The following is a 19,598-nucleotide window of genomic DNA, read 5'->3' as shown; positions in this document are numbered from 1 at the left end:
TGAGCAGCACTTCTCTGAGAAAAAATCACTTGTTGGTGCCAAAGATCAAAAGCGGAATGAGCAGATTACTTACAGCTGTAAGGAAAGCAACATGAACTCAAATACCCACTTACTTCAACCAAGTTATCAAGAAGAGCACCGCTGAAAGCACAATACGTTGAACCTCGAAGCTGATGGCCTAGTGTCACCTGCTGGATAGAGGTGAAAACACAAAGCAAACAATGTCTCTTTCATCTGTTTCACAGCATGCACGGGAACTGGAAACTCGCCGAAGGGAGGCAGAGGAGAGAGAGCGGAGGAAGCAGAGGGAGGTGCAGCTGGAACTGGAAAGACAGCTGAAAGAGGCTGTGATGGTAAAAAAAAAAGTTTTCCACTTGACACCAATTATGTACAGAGTCTTTTCTCCTTGACTTTGATCTTTGAGAACTCCAGCAAAATGTTGACTGTCATTATAAAATTCACACCTAGTCTTTAATGATTTGGAAAAATGGTTATGACAGTCCAGGAAAAGGTAATTCAGGAATAGGTCAGTTTATACCGCTCTGTTGGTGCATCTGTTTATGTAGCTGTGTGTGTGTGTGTGTGTGCATAGATAAAAGACAGCATGCAGGCTGAGATGCAGGTGAAGGAAAAGGAGGCTGAACAACAGAAGAAGAGGATCAGGGAGCTGGAGCTGACACAGCAGCAGCTGGAAGTTGCCCTTAATATGGAGATCCAGGCTCGGCTGGAGGAGGAGAGGGCCAGACTGGAGCTTGAGCGGTAACAATGGATTTCTAACTCTTATTATGGCCCTTTATTATTTTATTTGTGATGGAGATCTGAGATATCCATGAGAAGTATTAACATTTTCAGTTGCTTCTTCCCTTTTTCCCCTCCTTCAGGTTGCTGCAGGCTGAAGATGAAAAGAGGAAACATTTCCAGCTCCTCCAGGAGCAGCAACGTACAATGCAAAACCTCAGCCCCATACAGGAGCTGTCAGATGGCAGTCCCGATGAGGACACCCCCTCAGCCCTCAACTCTGCCTCTCAGGAGCTCCAGGATCTGCAGGCATCTCGCCAAAGAAGTCACCAGCGTCTGGAGGTGAACAAGTTTGTTTTGACTGGCTTTGTGAGCAGCATCTTATTTAGTGCTCTTCTAAAACAACACTGATGAAGATGCCTGCATGATTTTTGTTTCCAGGAGGTTCAGGAGAGGCTGAGGAATGCCAGTCAACAGGTACGGCACTGGAACATCCAGCTGAACCGACTGATGACCCCCATTACTCCTGCAGGTGCGGTATTCACTTTGCCTCTTTGCAGCACAGACTTCTGGAACAGAGTGTTAGTATAGTTAATAACAGTGTAGACCAGGGGTGTCAAACTCAAATACACAGTGGGCCAAAATTCAAAACTGGATCAAAGTCGCGGGCTAACTTTAATATTTATTGAAATATATTTATTCCTCCAGATATAAGAATGAATCTTTTCTTATGGACTCAAACACATTTTGCTGAAAAACTGAATATGGAACAAGCAAAGCTTAATACTAAACAATATATATATTAGCTGTATAATACCAGTAGGCCAGCTCTAATAGTAATTTGGTATGGCTTCGCGGGCCAAATGTAATTAGGTTGCGGGCCAAATTTGGCCAGAGTTTGACACCTATGGTGTAGACCATATAATCTGTCAGATAATTGCATTAAAATGCTACAAAAGGCACCTACCCCCAAACATGTCAAGAGATTCATTCAGTGACTTGAATGAAAGAATCTGACTCACCTCAAGTTAATTAAAATTAAAAATAAATCTTATTATGATTTAAACACGGAAATCTTAAAACGAAAAATAACCGCATGCACAGTTGTTACAGGCTGCAAACATGTTTTATACTGCTTTGAAGTCTGGGACAGCATCATAAGAGGCATAACTGATCTCACCATAGTCCCATGAAGACTCAAGATGAGTGTTTTCACGACTGCCATCTTGGTGTTTTGAAATCAGGCATGATGAATGAAGGGAAGAACTGTCTGTTAAGGTTCTCAGTCGTTCAGGTCATCGTAGTCTAAGGAGCTTGGAAAGAAAAGCATCTGGACTTCTTTAAGTTTCTTGAAGAGCATTTCACCTCTCATTCAAGAAGCTTCTTCAGTTCTCTGAAGAAATTCTGAACTGAAGAAGCTTCTCAGATGAGAAGTGAAACATCTTCAAGAAACTTAAAGAAGTCCAGATGCTTTTCTTTCCAAGCTCCTTAGACTGTAGTTAAACTTCACACACTGGACTTGTCAGTCACACATCCTTCGCCAGTAGGCATTCCCAGAATGATCTTTCCCCTTCTGACGCTTAGAATGACCAAATATGTGCAAAATGGACAATTCCACATGCCACCATGTCAGTCTTTTATTAAATATGACATGAAACAAATGACTGAGCCATTAAATTTGTCACAAAGGTGTTCACCTAATTCCAGGCAAATGGAATAGACTTCTATGGGACCATAAGTCTTTTTGCACTTTGACATTTGTTTTACTTTTCAGATCTGTAACCTATAACTTTTATACTGTATGTGTTTTGATCATAGGAGTCTACGGGGACTTACTTACTTTTAGCACGTTTAGCAGTTGATGTTGGCTTCTTTTTTCAGTACTGGAGCTTCCTGCTCATTGAAGACTTTTCTAAAAGGAAATGCTTAATCCAAAATGGCGTTTTAAGGGCTTGGATTAATGTCAATTTCAGCAAATATTCTTTCTTATGTTAAAAGAACATGGATCTCTGTCAGTGATAACTTCTGACTTTATAACTCAAATTTTAAGAGAGAGCTTCACTGCTAAGCTCTCATCTGTGTGGGTGTCACGGTTCGCTTGAGGACTCACACGCAGGACTCAGAGGCACAGTCTGTATTTATTACAGTTCCACCAGGTGTATATACAAACAGTGCAGGGGATAGTGCTATATACAAAGCGGTGACAGGGAAAAGGCTCTGGGGAAATCCAGGTAGGGAAAAGACACTTGCTCCTCTTCTGACTCTCTCTCCAAACACCGCTCGGGGGATGCAGAGTCGGGTCCAGGGGATCTATGTACAGAAGGAAACACACGTTAGAGGTTTTGCACAGGGAAGCAAAAGAGAACTTGCTCAGAGCCGGGCTGCACTGACGCGAGTCACACACAACGATCCAGTGATGAGTAGAAGCCACTCCCTGGCTTAAATGCTGGCTGCACTGATGAGGCCCAGGTGTTTCCTCCTCAGAGGGGCGTGGGCCGAGGGCGTGAACCCACCATGAGTTCCGCCCTGGCGAGAGAGAGAGAGAGAACACTACTAGTCAGCGGCCTGCTGATCCCCTGGCCGTGACAGTGGGGTTCAAATCCCTTATTCAGATTAAGATTTTATGTGACATTACATTGGCAAAAATTAAATTTACTTGAATAATGTGAGTATTGGAGTAAGTACTTGAGTAGTTTTTGAATAACTTTAATTTTGTAATGTGCATATTTTATGAATAATGATGTTTCAACACTTTAATCTACTGAATAAGTAAGAATTAGACTTAATAATCTTTTTACTTTAAAAAGGGAAATTGTGTACAATCTTTTATTCTCCAAAATGCACATAATAAAAATGTTTTGGGGAATGTATATGCTTTTTAAAAACCAATTGCTTCTTACTTGATGCATGCTATAACTTTCAGCAAAACTGAACTAAAATTTGTTAACAAGCTTACCAAATAAGAAATGTTTTGTGAATTTTGTTTGGAGAGCGACTGGAAAGCCGGCTGTTATCAAAGCCCACATGCCCTAAAAAGGAGGACGCGCTGGCCAGTAATGAGTTCATCACTAAGTTTAAGATAAGAGTTGATCAGAATAGAGGCGATGATGAAAGTCTGGAGCATCAGTTGGAGGCTGCCAACCTGTCTGATGAATCGTTCGAGGCCCAGACAGAAGTCAACGGACAAATATGATCACAGACATTTTAAAAACGCGAGTTGAGAGTTAAGGGGGAAAAATATTGTAATAAGTATATATTTGAATTGCACACTAAGATATAAAGTGATGGCAGCGAGCACAGTGTTGCAGGATTTAATTAAAAACACATCTGACTAAGACCAACTGAAATTTAGAGTTGTGTATAATAAAGTTTATTCATGATTAATAAAACAAATCTGTAATAATTTTCTTTCTCTTTTGTCCATCTGAATCTCGCTACAGCTTAAATAAAAGAAAAGAATGTGTTTTGAATATATTAAACTATTCTCTCTTTTTCTTTCTTTCTTTTTTTCTTGGTGGGTTTTCTTTTGCAATCAAACGCAACATTATACAATTATATAGTATAGTAAGAAATATCCTTTAACTTAATTTAGTATTTGTTTTTTCATTTTTGTTTTTATTGTTTCCCCTTCAGTTTTGTGCTTATAACATGTTCTAATCTGACATATTATGCAGTAAATTATTTTTGCAATAACTTAACAGGCCATTGTGGGAGCCAACATTCACTTATCAAAGACATATTTGTATATTCTGTGGGCTGCTTTATGGTTGTGTCATTTAGAAACATAAGCCACAACAGACTTCCACTGGAGAGTACTTAAAAATGTATTTTTATGTAAAGATCTTTTAATAACTACTATATTAAGAGAGAACCTATTGTTACATGGATTAATTGTACAAACTGTAGAGAAATAAGTTTAAGCATGCAACTTTTTATTCATTTTTAACTGTATTAATGTTTTTATGTTAATACAGCCGCCTCATATCTGTTTCCTCAGTGTTTTTTAAACCATGTACTCCATCTATGAGTAAGAACATGAATAAATTCCTTTCCAAATTTGTAGTTCTTTTTTCCAACACACAGATGCAGGTATTGTTTTGCACCAAGGCGTTAAAGAAATGCTAAGAAAAAATGAAAATACTACGTTGCAACCTGTGTGTGTGTGTGTTTATATATCTGTATCTATATAGATATAGATATATATGTGTATTCGTACCCTTTTTTCATCATCTAGTTTCCTGTGCCAGATCTTCTACTGATCCACTGAGGCAGACATGTAAAAAACATGAACTAAAGCATATTTCTGTATATAAACAGGACTTTAAATCTTTATCAACAGCTACTTTAGAGGAAATTCTTCAATAAACTGCAACCAAAGGCTCAACTCAGAGGACAAAACCCAACCTGTTATAAATAGTGTGACACCAAACTTTCTCTTGTGTAAAGTTACAAATAGGAGTAATTATCCACAGAAGCTTTTATACATAATGAAGTTATAATTCGTCCTGTAGAAATTGTACATTTAAGCTATATAGTTCCCTCTGTGATAACTCTGCTATGAATGCCTCTTATTAACTTTTATGCTTTTACAACCCACTATGAGCAAACACTCAGCAACAGTGGGAAGGAAAAACTCCCTTCTTGAAGGAAAAAACCTCTGGTAGAACCTGGAAATCTGTCTAAACTAGTTGGGGGTTAGAGCAACAGATGCAAGTCTTCAGATCATTTGCAGTGTGACTGTCTTTGTGCACACTTTAACCTGATTCAGTTTTCTTATTTGTCAAAATGCACCATGGGTAAAAAAAACAAAACAAAACAAAATAGTAATGAAGGAGAATCCTCAGCAAAGATGAATTAAACAAGTTTTATTTTGATCCAATTTTACTTTAAGTAAAACACATCTTTATTTGATGACTTTAATGTCATCAAATAAAGACAGTTTTGATGGAGCTCCTGACCCAGCCCAAGCTCTCTATGAAGACGAGGAAAAACTCCCCAGGGGGCCAGATCGATGGGAAGAAACCTCGGGAAAGCCCATTCAAAGAGAGATCCCCTTTCCTGGGATGGCTGGGGGGGTTACAGGAAGTCCGAAAAAGCTAATTTTTTATTTATTTATTTTTTAAGATTGACCCATTCCTGTCCAACAGAAAAAAGAAAGGAGGTTACCACAATGTATCACACTTATATGATAAGGTGTGAATTGTGTGTTTGTGTGTGTTATCTTAGCCAGGGGTGAAGCTGGAGCTCCTCCAGTGTTGGGCGCTTCTCCGGGGCTGTAGTTAAACATGCCTCCAAGAAATTCTGGCATTCTTGAAAGAAAGAAAAGATCAAAAAGATGAAGATGATAGTTCTAGTGATCCAAGACATCAGTGAATCTGGAAGTGTGAAGTTTTCTTACCTGTGGACAGACGCTTTTTGATGCTCAGTTTCTTTGCGAGGAACCTCTCGGTACTAAAGTGCCGTGCATGAAGCGCTTCATACAACACCACTCCCATTTGCCACACCGTGGTGGGTCCACACCTGTAGCAGCTCCTCCTGTACCACTCGGGAGGGGTGTGAAGAGGAGTGCCTAACAAACAGACACAATTACAATTTCTTCTAAAACAAAAGACACAAATTGTTACATCTGTGAAAAGCAGGAGCAGAATATGTTACCATAGAAGACGCGATACAGAGATCGCTGTTTAACAAAGCAGCTCAGTCCAAAGTCAATGATGCGAACTCGAGGCACATCGGAGCCGGTCTCAATCAGAATGTTTTCTCCCTTGATGTCCCGATGAAAGATGTGTTTATCCTCAAGTTCCTTTACAGCATCAACTAGTTGCTTCAGAATGACCTGGAAAAGATGAAAAACACAATAATGAGTTAATGCTTTTCTGCCTTGATTGAATGCTGTACAGTCTAAGGCTCTCCCAGTCAACCTACCTTGGCCTTGTCCTCTGGTAAAGTTCTTCCATTTTCTGCTTTGTATTTTTGCAGGTCCACAGCGGGGACAGGTCTCTCCAGCACCAGGATCAGCTCTTTGCCAAGGTCGAACCACTCCAGCAAGGACACAGGTGCTGATATTCCCACTGACCCTTCTGCTTCACCTGCAAGTTTAACCATAATGGCCACTTCCACCGAGAGCATCTTCCCACTTTCATCCTGAAATATTACAACAAAGTGGATGATGAGGAACGCCGCATTCAATCCAGTAATGTAAAACTAATTCAAGTGTTGGACGCTTACCGCCACTTTGCAGTAGACTTTATTTTTGGGAATGTGTTTGATGGCAACCTAGAAGACACAGAGCATTGGTGAGCATTTCCTCAGTATGACATAATGAAAGGTGGAAACACAGCAGACGTCTCAGTTTACGATATTATCCATTATCTGCGTTACTGCCTGTCTTACTACCATCATCTGAACACTTACTGGAAAACGATCTTCTATCCGGTAGCCAGAAAACACTGCTCCGCAGCCTCCTTCTCCGAGCTGGTGCTCCTCCACATATCTGGCTTGGAATTCACCTGAACAGACAAAACAGCAAATCTTGTTTTATTACAGCTGTGACACAAATTACTCTCCTCTGTAGCCTAAATGTTCCTTTTGCCCTTCCCCTGAATATAAAACCCAAGCTGCTTGCTACTTACGTTTTTGGTCTGCCACTGATTTTTTGTCCTGGTCCACATTCCTTTTTTTTTTCTTGGGTGACTCTCTGTCGTCTCCCGTGGCCTTTCTTTTGCCATTTTTTGCGCACACCTGTTTGTTGTTCAAGTCTGGAGATGTGGAAAACACCAAAAGCACATCAGCTCACTGGATGATAGACACAAACACTAAACACCAATATCTTAAACCTAGCAACCACACTTAATCTACCCCCTTATTCAACTAATTAGCCTACCTTTACCAGAGTCCAACGAGGAGGATGCTTGCTCCTTGTCACCGCTCATATGGTCAAGAAGTTTAGCCCTCTTTGCTCTCTTTGTTGTGTCCTCTTCATCTTGCACAACCTTGCGCTTCACTCCTTTGACCACATCTGAGCTGGTGGAAGGACCAGCCTGCTCAGCGACCCTCCTCCTTTTCATTGGGGTCTTCTTTTCAGGACTGGCCTTTCTTTTAGCAGTCCTGCTCTTACGATCTATAAACGACAACAACACAGTGGTGAAAAAGAGTCCCCGACATCAAGACTGGAAGCAGTTTGATGGCAAAGAATTTGAAATTGCTTTTGCTTAAATGATCACAAGTTTAATCTTGGGATGAAAAAAAAAAACTGATCAGTGCGAGTTGATACTAGGTTTACTAAGTCTTAGATCTTGATGGCACTTGTTGGTCTGTTTTTACTGTTGAGTCCAAGAATAAACTTATTACATTATTTTACCAAAAGACCGGTAACCTTTCTTTGATTAGACATCTTGTATTAAAGCTATTTTCAATTAAACATATGATTCAATTGCTCCAAAAATGATTCACACAGTGTCAACATTTCTAGGATTTGGATTTTACCAGGATTTGATTTTATTATTTTACTTACCTTGATCTCCCGAATCTTTCTTATCGGCTGGAGTGGCAATTTTTCTTGTTTCCTTTTTCATTGTAATTTCGGAGACCCTTTAAAATCGAAAATGTAAACCGTAATGAGCTAAGATTGAGTTAATATTCCTTCAAATGTGCACCCTTCAAATGCTTGACTTTTCTAACTGAATTCTGTAAGTGAGCTTTATAAGTAAACTCTGGAAACTACGGCAACACAACATAGAATCTTGCCTTTCAGTGACTTCACTGACTGCCAGTAGTTCAAAGTAGTTTACAGAAAAACACTGGCAGACAAAGCCATAATATTTCATATAATTCAATCATTTCATATCAATTAAACAGTTTCTTTCATTATCTTTCATCATTTGTATAAAGACCTCATCTATGGATGACAGTATGAAGATTTGTGGTTGACCACACACATTATAATAAACACAGTGTCAGCTACATTGTCATCTGATTTAAAGTATTTATTATGTACATTTAACTGTCATGGTAGTGAGTCTGTGACCCAGTGTTTTGTGTTTGTTCATTTATATTCATTGATTATTCTTATGTATGTTTTTGGTTCTCTTTATTGTTTTCTTCTTGTGTTATATTCTTAGGCTTTAGGTTTCTGTTACTTTGCCTTGCCCCTGTGTCCCACGTGTCATGTCTAGTCACTCTTGTTTCCATGTTCCCCAATTTCTCCCCAGTCAGTCATGTCTCTGTGTCAACTCTGTGTCTTTGTAAAAGTCTCTTGTTTGCTGTTTTACTTTGATAGTCATGTGTGCTGTGTTAGTGTTTTCATGTCTGTGAAGGTTCTCAGTCATCTAGGTCATCGTAGTCTAAAGAGTTTGGAAAGAAAGCGTCTGGACTTGAAGTTGCTTGAAGATGTTTCACCTTCTCGGATGAAAAGAACTTAAACTTTGCTTGAACATCTTCAAGCAACTTAAAGAAGTCCAGACGTTTTCTTTCTAAGCTCCTTAGACTATGTTAGTGTTTTCAGTTTTCCTTCCCCATGGTCTTGTTGTTTGTGATTTCTCGCAGCTGTGCTCTCATCCTGTGTCTTATTCCCTCATTTATCCCTCTGTGTATTTAAGCCCATTGTTTTCCTCTGTTTGCTGTTGGGTTATCTGTGTATCATCCATGACAATTAAATGAAATAGCAAATGCAACTACAATTTCAATGAGATTCATTCCTGGCATTCTACTGCGGTGGCTGAAAGTAGACACCAAGCATTATCACTGTAACTGATGTAAATATTGGACTTGGAGGGGATTCGTCTGATAGACTGATGCAAACATTACTGTGAGGAAATTTTTGAATCTCCCAATTTTCGTTGGTTACTGTATCACATTTGTATGGCAAGATGTGAATTCAGTATGCGTGTGTGTTTGTGTCAGAGAGGAGTTTATCTGAGCCAGGGGTAAAGCAGGAGGTCCTCCAGCATTGGGCACTTCTCCAGGACTTTGTTAAAACTTGTTTTCAAGACGTCTGAAATGAAAGAAGGACAAGAGATATCGAGATGATAATTCCAGTGATTCAAGCGATCACATTGATTTTCTGCAAAATTTTCGTTTTGAGAGTCATTCGGCTGGGCAGGGGGTATAACACATCTGCAATGCAGCAACATCTGCTCTCTGGGCCTGTGTGAGAGTGTTATCTCAATGGCGGGAATGAGGATGTTGGAATTTGGCATCTCAGGCACCAACTCATCTCTTTCCTTAACCGGGCTCACCAGAGATTGGTTTCAGCCTCTCTCCATGCTTTAAGGAGGTTGAGTTGATAAATCTGACTGGCCCCTCCCCTGTCTGACCCTATCTCTTCATAGTCAACACCAATGTTCTCACCGTGTGACCATGAACGGTCCTTACCACTTGGCAAGTAATTTCGAGCTAGAAGAAGGGAGTAAGACAAGCACTTTATGTCCCTGTGAAAATACAACTACATTTTATCAAATATCACTAAGCAGTCCTTACCTTTAAATACAGCCTGGTTTCTTTCTCTTTCTTTCTATATCTCTGAGTGAAGTTAGCTCTCATTCTTTCTCTTCCTGTGAAATACAGCAAGTAGAGCTTTAGATAGCAACACACTGTAACACAGTTAGTGTTTGTTGAGGTGATAGAAATGCTGCATTTGAAATTACCTGACACAACATTTTACTCCCTTTTATGTTCACTCCTTTTTTTCTGAAGTACCGCAAATTATGGGCACGTGGGGTTGTTCTGGTGTTGTGCTAAAAATAAATAAATCAACACTACAGTACATGGTTTGTTCTTTCATCTCTTTTTATGCGACATCCTCTACTGATTAAAACGCGACTGCCTTTCACTGTTTAGGCTCAAATCTCATTGTTTGAAGGCCTGCAGTGACGTGAAATATTAACTTCCCCCAAATGCGTTAAACCCAAAGTAACGAGTTTGTTTTGAAAATATACGGAGTGGAAACTACAGATATTTGTAGTTTTGCACGTCTTTCTTCCTCCACCAGAGGCCATAGGCGCTGTCGATCTTGTATGTCCTCCTGCAGCAACATCTCTGCGAAGCTGATGCCTTCTTGCTTGCAGGTTGAAGAATCTTTGGTGCGCCTCCACAATTCTTCTTTAATTCGCCTCTGTGTGAATAGAATAATGATGTTTGATTCGTAAGCGTGTGTTTTGTTAGGATAACTTTGTCAACCCCTATTTAAAGGACAATAGTGGAATTTTATTCTCAAAGCATTTCATGTGACCTTAAAGCTCTCCAGAATGAGATTATGTTGCTGACCCCTGACATCCCAAATCAGTGGGTGTAGCTATAAACCTTGATGGGTAAGTGTATAGTTTGAGGAATTTATTGACAGTGGGGGTCTGCCTGCCATAAAATGAGGAGTAAAAGCTGCCTCAGCTAGGTAAACAGGAAGAACAGTTACTAGTCTGGGGGAAATGTATTTACCCAGTTGTGAGCTCTAGTAACCTCCCTTGTCTCACTAACACTCCTCCTCACATGGAAGAGTGATTCAGACTGTGGCCAGGACCTGAGTTATGCTAAAGGTTTTAAGGATACTGAACAACATTTAATAAAATTTCCACTCATTTGCAGCACTGTTTTGAAATATAAACAGACTGATGAGGGAAATGAGATGTTGACAGTGAAAGTTGGTGTCTGCAGGATGTTTCAGTTCCTCTCCCCTCATCAGTGACAGTCAGGAGGTTTTTGTACAGCCATGTATACAAACTGAATCACTGTGGTATTCGGACAAGGCACCAAGCTGATTTTAACAAGTAAGTGCTTTTTAAATGATCATAAAACAAGAGAGATTTTGCACAAATCTGCTGATGACTACTTAGTTCAATATGTTTCTTGTTCAGCATCATTTCTTATGATTTTGTACAACATGAAATAGTTTCAGGTTGTCTCATATACAGGAGACATGGATTCGTTATGTAAAACAAAATGTGTAAAGGGGTCAAATAAATTTTTATATTTTTATATAAATGTTGTTCACTGAAAATGATGTGAAATATGTTGTTGTTCACTCTTATTATTCCCATAATGTTTTCATTTATATTTAGGTTCATTTGAAAAACATACACAGGCATGTTTTCTCTTTCTTCAATAGTAGTTAACAGTGTTACTAATGTTCAAAATTACTTTTAAGTGATTAGAACCTGGCCTAATAGTTTTTTTTTAAATGAAAGAAAATTACTCACAGTAGCCGACATGTTATGCAGAAAATATGTTCTAGAATTAAATTGAAGATGTTTTACATGAAAAGTTAAACAGTAACTAGTCATATTTTCAAAAGGAAATTCAAATGATATGCTGGGTTATTATTTCTATATTGTTTTGCAGATTTAAATTATTTTAAACATTAACATTCTTTTCAAATTTTATAACAATTATTATGTTTATTTCATAATGACTATTATTGATGTCTTGCTTTCTGTTTTTATTACTTCTTTTATCATTGTCTCCTTTTGATTTTTCTTTTTCTCTGAACATCTTTTATGTATTTTCAGACTTCAGCCTCCCTCCTCCTGCCCTGACAGTCTTCCCTCCATCCAGTGCTGAGCTCCAGTCCAACACAGCTTCTCTGGTCTGTCTGTCCAGTCAGTCTGTGCCTTTTGCAGATGTGAGCTGGTTGGCTGGTGGGAGTCCAGTGAGCAGTGGGATCTCTACTAGCACTGCTGTTCAGAGACCAGACCAGACTTTCCAAATCAGCAGCTCTCTGACCATCCAGACATCAGACTGGAACATGGATAAGGTTTATACATGTAAAGTGTCTTTGGCCTCAGAGACTTCAGAGAAAACCATCAAGAAGTCAGAATGTCCCACTGAATAGTCGAGGACCAGAGTGTGCTTTTAAAATCTGCTTCTTTACTGCTTGTGCTGTTTGCTCATTACAGTCTTTACATGTTAGAAATCTGAATAAAGCAAAAGGTTTAAGTCATGTATTCATTTGCTGGTTTTTGACAAGTATTTTCAGGAATCATGTCTTGCATTAAATTAATAAAAGCATTGGTTTAAAAAAAAGTGTTTTCTTTTCAGTAAATAAGAAATTGCGTCACTGTTCAGTAAGATGACTGGAATGAAGTGTTAAATAAGCACTCAGAAGCACACTATTTTTTAAATGTCTTCTTCCCGTAGTTAAAACATAAATATATTCTGGAATACACGCTATGTAATATTTGAACACTAGAGAGCATCATTTAATAATTCTTCCTGAGTAACAGAGAGGGTAAGTGTCAAAGGTTTAAAATGATTGTTATAGATTTGCAAATGAATCTTCACACTCAGTTAGTGAAGCATAACCTGTCTGCTCTTCTGTTTCTTCCAGGATGCACCTGCAGGTCTTAGTAACTCATTTATAACTTTAAGTAAATGAAGTATCAGCTCTCTGTAAAATAAAATGGAACTGCTGTTTACTGGCAATGTTTCAATTCATATCATTGTTTTATTCAGAGACAGTTAGCTGAATACTCTTAGATTTTAGCCTAAACATAACTTACTTACTGTAAAGCAGCACTAAGTAGAGTTCAGTTATAAAACTAAACCTTTCTGCATCTTTCTGCTGTCATTTGCTGTTTTGCTTTAAACATTTAAACCATTATATATAACCAGTAGGTACATCTGTCTCATTCCAGATGTAGCTTTTTTACAAACAGTATTTTTAATTTTTTAGTTATCTATAAACTGTATTCTTCATTTACTGCTATTTATTCTGTTAGTTATTTAGATGTTCCCACTGTCATGGCATCATTAACTTTAATAGCTGCACAGTGGCTCAGAGAAAAGCACTCCAAGGGTTCTTTAACACCGCCCAAAAGATCACTGGCTGCCCTCTCCCCACACTGGAAGATCTACACAACACCAGCTGTCTTAAAAAAGCCCAAAACATCATAAAAGATACCTCACATCCTGGCCACTCCCTGTTTGAACTGTTGCCCTCAGGCAGACGGTACAGAGCAATCAGTGTAAGGACTTATAGACTCAAACACAGCTTTTATCCAACTGCAATAAGACATTTGAATACTGCTACAAAAAAATGTTCATCACGCCACTCTTGTATTAATCTATGCACTGACTGAAGCATGTATGTGGGAATGTATGTGAATGTTTGCTGATACTTGTTATTAGCACTTTAAGTATTCTATTTATTTTGTTTATTGAATTTTATTGTTTTATTTATATTTTGATATTGTTAGGGATGATGCACTGATCGGGGACCATTTTTAATTTTGTTGTACCTGTGACAGTGACAATAAAGATTCTGATCTGATCTGAATAATGACACATTAATATAAGATAGTATCTATAGATATCTAACAAGGACATAATTGAATGAAAACAAAACACTGGGCAGAAGACCCAGGACCATGACACATGAAGGCAATCCATTTCTTCCACTTTTGTGAAAAGACGTCTACTTTAGACCTTTGCAAGAAAGGTTCACCTTGTGTGTCACCCACATAGCAGATCAATCCTCCTTTGATATTTGTATATCTAGTTCTTTTTCCCATTTTGTTTTAATATCAGTATTATTCCCTTTGTGCTTCTGGAGGCCTTGGTATACTTTTCCCATTTTTCTTTTTGAATGTTTCAATTGAAATATATACATCATGTTGTTAATAAAAAATAAATGAAGAAAAAAGGAAATAAATATTGTGATGATGTAACAGGGTGAAAGGAGGAGACACAGCTCCTCCTCCTGTTAGTTGTATTAAATGGCTCCTCCAGCACCTTTTCTTCAGTTCTTAGTTCACATCGACATCATGCTGGCAACTCTCTGTGCTCTCATCACTGCTCTAACATGTAAAGACTTTGACTTATATACCACACATATATACTAATGTCCGTGTGTTTCTCTTGACTCTGTGTCTTCATGTTGTTTGCAGGTGTGAGTGGTGTTACAGTGGTGACACAGAAACCTCCTGTTCTATCAGTGAGAAAAGGAGAGACAGCCACGATGGACTGTAACCTGGGGACTGTTACTAACAGTCCTGCTCGTTGGTACAAACAGATTCCAGGAGGAGTTCCTCAGTATGTGCTGCGGTTTTATCATGAAAATACATCTCCAACCTATGGCTCTGGGTTCTCCTCTCCAAAATTCACATCCACTCATCAGTCAACAACAGATTATCGTTTGATCATCAGCAATGTGGAGGAGGGAGACTCTGCAGTCTATTACTGTCAGACATATGACAGCTCTGTTAATGAGCACATAGTATCACAGTGATTTACACTGTGACAAAAACCTCCACACAGACACTTCTGCTTTTTGATGGTCTTTTTATAAAAGACACACCCAACAAACTCAGTGTAATCCCACCACCTTCAAATAGGTTTTTTTTTTTTTTTTTTTTTGCTAGCTGCAAAATTAAAAAATTAGAGAAGAATCTCTGATGGAGCTCTTTAGTATGCACACAGTTTTTCAGTGGTGACAAGCAGAAGTTAATTAACAGTTAAAAGCAGGACACTCAGCAATGTGCTACTGTGAAACATGGAGAGACATTAGGGAGGACATAAAAAGAAAAACAAACAAACTAAGTGACACCATAGCTTTTGTGGAATCTGAACACATTACATTCCCAAACACCCAGTGTGGAATAAAACACAGACATACCGAAATGAATGTGACAGTTTACACCTAAAATGTTTTAGGTAATATAATTTGGTCAGTCCTAGCTCCCTTGAATGGTAGCAGAAAACTACTCACTTTTTGTTTAAAATAATAATAATAATAGTAGTCGTAGTAGTGAAAAAAGTACATATAAACAATCAAAAATGATGGATGATTAAGAACAAAGGAAGGTAACCAATGAAATACAAACAAATACCAACAGCTCCTCCTCCCATTAGTTGTGTTAAATAGCTCTTCCAAATCTTTCACTTCTCAATTCTTTGCTCAAATCAACAACATGCTGGTGACTCTTTGTGCTCTCATCACTTCTCTAACATGTAAAGAGTCTGAGTTACAGTATAGCTTAGACCCCATGTTATATTCATCTGTATTATCTTGACTCCATGTGTTCTTGTTGTTTGCAGGTGTGAGTAGTGTGACGGTGCTGACACAGAAACCTCTTCTATCAGTGAGGAAAGGAGAGACAGCCACCATGGACTGCAACCTGGGGACTGTTACTGGTAATGCTGGTCGTTGGTATAAACAGATTCCAGGAGGAGTTCCTCAGTATGTGCGGAGTTTTCGTCATGACTGGAGTTCTCCAGACTATGGCTCTGGATTCTGAATCTGAATCAGAATACTTTATTGATCCCTAGGGGGAAATTATGTTGGTTACAGTGCTCCAGTACAAACAGTAACAAAAACAGATAATACAAGAAATAAGAAATAGCACAATATATACAATATATACATATATATAAGTCACTTACTAATAAATATCTGAATAAGAAAGAAGAGCATGTCCAAAAAGGGTGTAGCTATTGCAGTATACAGTGTGGTAGGTGGATGAGTTGTACAGGGAGATGGCCACAGGCAGGATTGATTTCCTGTGTCGTTCAGTGGTGCTTTTTGGTAATCTCAGTCTCTCACTGCACGTGCTCCTGTGGCTAGCCAGCATGTCATGGAGTGGATGGGAGGAATTATCCAATATTGTCGTGATCTTGGACAACATTCGTCTCTCCATCACCACCCTAAGAGAGTCCAGCTTCATCCCCACAACACTACTGGCCTTCAGATCAGTTTATTGAGTCTGTTATCATCAGCAACCGTCCACCTGCTGCCCCAGCATGCAACAGTGTAGAGGATAGCACTGGCCACAACAGACTTGTAGAAAATCCTGAGCATTGTCCGACAGATGTTGAAGGACCTCAGCTGCCTCAGAAAATAGAGTCGACTCTGGCCCTTCCTGTAAAGTGCTGTGGTGTTTTTAGCCCAGTCCAGTTTATCAGCTGGATTGAAACAGGGGTCAAGTGTTTCCTGGTCTTCCTCAAGTCCACAACCAATTCCTTGGTCTTTGCCACGTTGAGCTGCAGATGATTCTGTTCACACCACTTGACAAATGAGTCGACCACAGCCCGGTACCCTGACTCATCGTCTCTGCTGATGCATCCAACCACTGCAGAGTTATCAGAAAACTTCTGAAGATGGCAGGTCTCTGTGCAGTGGCTGAAGTCTGTGGTGTAGAGGGTGAAGAGGAAGGGGGAGAGGACAGTCCCTTGTGGTGCCCCTGTGTTGCTGATTACCTTGTCAGACACACACTGTGGGAGACGCACATATTGTGGTCTTTCTGTCAGGTAATCAACAATCCAGGACACCAGAAAAGCATCCACATGCATCGCTGTCAGCTTATATCCCAGGAGGATCGGCCTGATGGTGTTGAAAGCACTTGAAAAGTAAAAAAAACATGACCCTCATAGTACTTGCTGGCTGGTGCAGCAATGTAGAGGAGAGAGACTCTGCAGACTATTACTGTCACACATGGGACAGCTCTGCTAAAGAGGAGGTATCATAGTGATTTACACTGTGATAAAAACTTCCTCACTTTTACTTCTGTTTTTGGACACCAACTTAGTGAACCAAAGGCACATAATTCATTTTAAACATGCTCTGTTATTTTTAATCTTTTTTTTTAAATTTCCACTTTTACTTAAAAACAAAGCACAAGAATATACACATATATACATATGCATATACACATGCATGTGTTTGATCAAAAACATTCCCAACATACTAATTCTGAATCAGATTTCAAGCAAGAGTAAAACAAAAATGAGATTACAAAAATCCTCTTCGCCAATTTGTTTAACAAAGGGTTTTTAGACTCTTTCACATTCAGATTACAGATTAATCAGGACAACTCAGTGAAACCCACAACCTTCAAAGAGTGTGTTATTAAATACTGGATTGCTCCTTTTTTATTGCTTAATTCAAACTATATACAATCTGAGAATATAGCACCAACTACTTTATAGTCGAGTAAAGTGCATACATTCAGCAACCACTTTATTAGCTAAGCCTGTTCCACTGCTTGTCACTCTAATCCAAATAACCGGCATTTCACATCAGCAGCATCTCAAAGCATTTAGTCATGCAGGCATTATCAAGACAGCCTGCTGGAGTTCAAACCGAGGATCAAAATAAGGAAGAATGATGACTGAACATGGCATGATTATTCATGTCTGATGAGCTGGTGTGAGTATTTTAGATATATATATATATATGTACTGGGACTTTCCTGCTCAACCACCTCTAGGGTTTATGGGGAATGGACTGAATTGAGAAAACATCCAGTGAACAGCAGTTCTTTGCTGAGGTCAGAGAAGACTGACCATATTAGTTTGAGCTGATAGAAATGTAAAAGAAACTCAAATAACCACTCAATACAAGCAAGCTATGCTGAAGAGTATCTTTGAAAGCACAACACATCTGACCTTGAAGCTGATGGGCTACAGGAACAGAAGACTACACCTGTCAGCTAGGAACAGGAAACTGGGGCTATAATTTACACTGTTTCACCAACATTAAACAACAGAAGACTGAAAAACACTGAACTCGAATGACTGCAGTAACCAGATCTCAGTGCAGTAGAACAACCTTGAAACATGCTTGAAAAGGAAATTTGGAAGAGCAGCTGTGACAAAAGAGTGTCTCATTAATATGCAGTTAATCAAAAACAATGTTATAGCGACTATAGATCATAGTGAGATAATCTTCTTTTAAATTTAGTGTGTATTAATCAGAAACACATTCATGAGGCTTTTTCTAATCTAATAATCAATATTTGAAATATCTGACCTGTGAATGTAAGCTTTTTTTGTTGAAACTCTTCCCTGTGATTTTCTCTATACCCAGTGTCTTCAGGAGCTTTCATATCTCTTCTCTTCTAGATGCATTTCTGTTAACATCACTTGAATGTTGTTCAGAATGACCTAATCCTATTTTCTAAATGGTTATTACTAGTGCTCAGAAACCACCAAGCGAACGTGAGAGAAAATGAGAGTACAATTAAATATAAAATGATAAAGTTAACAGTAGATTTTCTTTTGCTGATCTAAATCCAGATACTTTCAAGAAATATAACAACACAATACTTTAATCTTATTTTATCTTTCCAAACACTATGTACAAATGTGCAGGGGTAGGGGCTCCGGGGAATCCAGGGGGAAAAGACGGGGTTAATCACACTCGTGCCACGTCCTGTTTTATTATGATGGCCCCTTGCTTCCCCTGTGATGTTATGTTTAATTTGTTCCTGCTTTGCTTCAATTTTCTTTATCAGACTTTTGTGTATATATTGTGTCAGTCGTCCCTTGTCCCTCATCCGACTCTCTGACTGTGTCTCAGTAGTTTTCCAAGTTTAGGTTATTTTTGCATTCTGGTTTCTCTTTATTTTATATTCTGGTGTTCAGCCCAAAATAAATGGCTCATCAAGTTTCCTGTTTCCCTGTGTTGTCTGTGCATGGGTCCACACCTCGCTTCATGCGATCTGTGGGCAAGTGGGCAGAGGTAGGAGATTCTGAACATCCTTCATGTATTTTCAGGCTCCAGCCTCCCTCCTCCTGTCCTGACAGTCTTCCCTCCGTCCAGTGCTGAGCTCCAGTCCAACACAGCTTCTCTGGTCTGTCTGTCCAGTCAGTCTGTGTCTTTTGCAGATGTGAGCTGGTTGGCTGCTGGGAGTCCAGTGAGCAGTGGGATCTCTACTAGCACTGCTGTTCAGAGACCAGACCAGACTTACCAAATCAGCAGCTCTCTGACCATCCAGACATCAGACTGGAACATGGATAAGGTTTATACATGTAAAGTGTCTTTGGGCTCACAGACTTCAGAGAAAACCATCAAGAAGTCAGAATGTCCCACTGAATAGTTGAGGACCAGAATGTGCATTTAAAATCTGCTTCTTTACTTCTTTTGCTGTTTGCTC

The 19,598-nt window shown here is 39.1% G+C and overlaps 3 protein-coding genes across 8 annotated transcripts in view; 2 read left to right on the top strand and 1 right to left on the bottom strand.

Annotated features, from left to right (window-relative positions):
* The window catches only part of LOC146633799 (immunoglobulin lambda-1 light chain-like), a 38,010-nt gene extending 25,388 nt beyond the window's left edge, over positions 1–12,622 (top strand). For 2 of the 5 annotated variants that reach the window (XM_085351658.1, XM_085351660.1), the window contains 2 exons: positions 11,465–11,498; positions 12,237–12,622. In XM_085351658.1, coding sequence (XP_085207784.1) covers positions 11,465–11,498; positions 12,237–12,559 — 357 coding nt within the window. In that variant the 3' untranslated portion in view covers positions 12,560–12,622. Of the gene's footprint in view, positions 1–11,457; positions 11,499–12,236 lie in introns of all 5 variants that reach the window. The other 3 variants (XM_085351657.1, XM_085351659.1, XM_085351656.1) reach the window with 2 other exon arrangements.
* Positions 5,929–8,312, bottom strand: LOC146633800 (serine/threonine-protein kinase pim-1-like). The gene is made up of 9 exons (XM_085351654.1): positions 8,252–8,312; positions 7,622–7,858; positions 7,371–7,496; positions 7,153–7,247; positions 6,967–7,014; positions 6,664–6,882; positions 6,394–6,574; positions 6,137–6,307; positions 5,929–6,047 (listed from the first exon to the last, which is right to left on the bottom strand). The coding sequence occupies exons 1-9, from the start codon at positions 8,310–8,312 to the stop codon at positions 5,956–5,958; spliced, it is 1,230 nt and encodes a 409-aa protein (XP_085207780.1). The 3' UTR covers positions 5,929–5,955.
* Positions 12,623–14,486: 1,864 nt separating the features above from the next.
* LOC146633798 (immunoglobulin lambda-1 light chain-like) lies at positions 14,487–19,552 on the top strand. 2 transcript variants are annotated; one of them, XM_085352529.1, is made up of 5 exons: positions 14,487–14,529; positions 14,613–14,949; positions 15,335–15,356; position 15,682; positions 19,219–19,552. In XM_085352529.1, the coding sequence occupies exons 1-5, from the start codon at positions 14,490–14,492 to the stop codon at positions 19,539–19,541; spliced, it is 723 nt and encodes a 240-aa protein (XP_085208655.1). In that variant the 5' UTR covers positions 14,487–14,489; the 3' UTR covers positions 19,542–19,552. The 2 variants fall into 2 exon arrangements, with proteins under 2 accessions (XP_085208655.1, XP_085208654.1); XM_085352528.1 differs by lacking the exons at positions 15,335–15,356; position 15,682 and adding an exon at positions 16,883–16,898 and having other exon boundaries at positions 14,490–14,529; positions 19,191–19,552.
* The last annotated feature ends 46 nt before the right edge of the window (positions 19,553–19,598 follow it).

Source organism: Diplotaxodon limnothrissa, linkage group LG4 (genome assembly GCF_057381915.1).
Source record: "Diplotaxodon limnothrissa isolate DT_005_m linkage group LG4, D_limnothrissa_male_GT1.1, whole genome shotgun sequence".
NCBI lineage: Eukaryota > Metazoa > Chordata > Actinopteri > Cichliformes > Cichlidae > Diplotaxodon > Diplotaxodon limnothrissa.
Note: the sequence above shows the minus strand (reverse complement) of the source record. Positions and strands in the feature narration are given on the sequence as shown.